At 38.0% G+C, this 2,243-nt stretch overlaps 1 protein-coding gene across 1 annotated transcript; it reads right to left on the bottom strand.

Moving 5' to 3' along the window:
• Window positions 1–804: 804 nt before the first annotated feature.
• LOC148847285 (uncharacterized) lies at window positions 805–2,028 on the bottom strand. Its single transcript, XM_088952555.1, has 4 exons — window positions 1,856–2,028; window positions 1,670–1,736; window positions 1,388–1,573; window positions 805–1,260 (listed from the first exon to the last, which is right to left on the bottom strand). The coding sequence occupies exons 1-4, from the start codon at window positions 1,906–1,908 to the stop codon at window positions 1,207–1,209; spliced, it is 360 nt and encodes a 119-aa protein (XP_088808681.1). The 5' UTR covers window positions 1,909–2,028; the 3' UTR covers window positions 805–1,206.
• Window positions 2,029–2,243: the final 215 nt, after the last annotated feature.

Below are 2,243 nucleotides of genomic sequence, written 5' to 3'. Positions count from 1 at the left end.
TCCTTCATTTATTTTCTTTTTTCTTTCATTTTATGTATAACGATAATTATTCATGCTTCTTTTTCTTTTCTTTCATTGATCCGCTATTTTTAACTCTTCTACTCACTATGTATCACTTCTATGAGTTTTTGCAAGCACTGCAAGCCAAAGGTCAGGGTGCTGAGTTAATGACTAGAGGCCTTATAGGGAAAACCATGTATTTTGGTTAATAATAGCATTATCTGACGCTGCATATATCAAGTCAGTTCATCCACATGGTTGAATCCTGGTCGAGTGAATTGCTAGCTTTAGGGGTGTCAATGGACCAGATTTGGGTTCGACCCATTCGAATTAAAATTAATTTAAACAAATGAGATGCACCAATAAGACATAAGACCAGTCCAGACTTAATGGTCTTTATTGGATTGGACTGAACCTGGTTCATTTATAATAATAGATTTATATTGAATTAGGTCGGATTGAACCAATGTCCAATCCATTGACATAAGATAATAGTTTGGGTGTCAATGGCTTGGGGTTCAACCCAATCTAAATTAAAATCACAGTGAACAGTTTGGACGGTCCAAACATTGAATATAATTGCGCCAGTCCTGCAATCCAGAATGGTCCAAAATATTTGTCGAATTGGATCGGACCTGGTCCATCTATAATGGATTCTTGACTCTTACTGGAGCAATGATCGGCACTATAGCACTGTAACACTTCCTGATCCATAAAAAGAAATGTTACCAGACAACTGTTTTGGTTAGTGGATCACAAGCCAGCCATTAGATTATTGTTTGACTCATTTAAATAAAAATTATAAAAAAGGAAAGGAAAATTCTCAATTAAAATACTAACGTTGTTAATGTTAACCCACTTAAATATCAAAACATCAATTTTCTGTCAATCCCGGTTCATACGGTCCAATCATCTAATTTAGCACCAAACTTATACTTAAGAATCGAGTCTATCATCTTTGCTGCTGTGCTCTCCTCTATCCGCTGATCCAGCATCCACATACTGAATGATGTCCAAGTAGAAGTCCCAGTTCGGATGAACACAAGTTATTGGAGACTGACCAAATGGGTGTTCCATCACATAAGAGGGGACATCATCTGCAGTCACCAGGCCCTCTAGGTAAAGTCTGAGTTCACCATGAGCTCCTACTCAATCAGAAAGTAGCATTAGTTCGGGTTATTGTCAGAACTAATCCAACGACCCGAATCATGTGTTTAAACCCTCCACTTCGTATGTATCAGGGAAGATTGCAGTGTTGGGCTGAAGGGAAAGAGATCTTCCAGTGTTTAGACTTTAAAAGATGAGTGAAAAAAACAAAGGAATGAATTACCAAGAAGAGAAGAGATTATAAGCAGTCAAGATTCAGGGAGTCTGAACTGTGCTTTACCGGGTTCAACAGAGCTTTGTAAGGAGTATCATCGATTAGTAAGGTGTTAGATGCAGAATACCGCCCCTTTCGCCATGGAAGACTTGAGTGCTGATTGTTCCAGAGTTTATTCAGCTCCTTCAAAAGGAGAGGCTTGCCCTTATTCTCCAACGTCTTGAACCCAGAATCTGTGCATTGCTTTTGGTCCTACCAAAACCCATTTAAACCAAAGTTCCCAGTTAATCAAAGATTCGTGGGATCATAAACAAGATGATCTCTCTCTCTCTCTCTCATATTACATACCCAAGTAAATAGCAACTTGGATCTCAGAGTACCCATTACACATTCCAAAACACCCTCTACGTTCCTCCTATCCAAGTTCAACAATAAAAACAACAGAAACCCATAAGAAGGATTAGACTGTCTTAACAAACAAGCAAAGAGTTAATAGACCAAGGAGAATATAGAACCAAAGATTGGTTTACTGACTCCATAGCAGAAGACCAGATTCCGACTTCAAATCTCTCAAAGCAGAATTGCATGAACTCGTCGCAGAATGGCCTCTTGAACACTGAAACAAGATTGGCAAAACATAATAAGATTGGTTCCAACCAGATCCAATTTTCAAGTGTGAACAGTCTGTTTAAAGTGGATGAAATTGATGGAATAGAGAGACGATCGGTCGTTGTCGACATATATATATTAATCAAATGATTCTTGTTATTTTAGTTGGTTTGGTTTGGAGAAAGTAAAGGTATTTTTGATAAATTATGGTCCAAGAGAAATGGGTGAGGAATAGTAAATAAGGAAAATTCAGGTGGGCACTTTGGTAATTTAACACATTCTATCAGGGGGTATTTATCACTACTATAGGGGT

This window comes from Nelumbo lutea, chromosome 6 (genome assembly GCF_056320005.1).
Source record: "Nelumbo lutea isolate HS-2025 chromosome 6, American lotus-T2T, whole genome shotgun sequence".
Classification (NCBI taxonomy): Eukaryota; Viridiplantae; Streptophyta; class Magnoliopsida; order Proteales; family Nelumbonaceae; genus Nelumbo; species Nelumbo lutea.
Note: the sequence above shows the minus strand (reverse complement) of the source record. Positions and strands in the feature narration are given on the sequence as shown.

Coding starts and splice junctions, on each gene's coding strand:
- LOC148847285 (XM_088952555.1), bottom strand. CDS start 1,908: ATGCAATTCTGCTTTGAGAGATTTGAAGTCGGAATCTGGTCTTCTGCT. Junction 1,737..1,855: donor ATCTGGTCTTCTGCTATGGA/GTCAGTAAACCA, acceptor GAACTTGGATAG/GAGGAACGTAGAGGGTGTTT. Junction 1,574..1,669: donor CCAAGTTGCTATTTACTTGG/GTATGTAATATG, acceptor GGGTTTTGGTAG/GACCAAAAGCAATGCACAGA.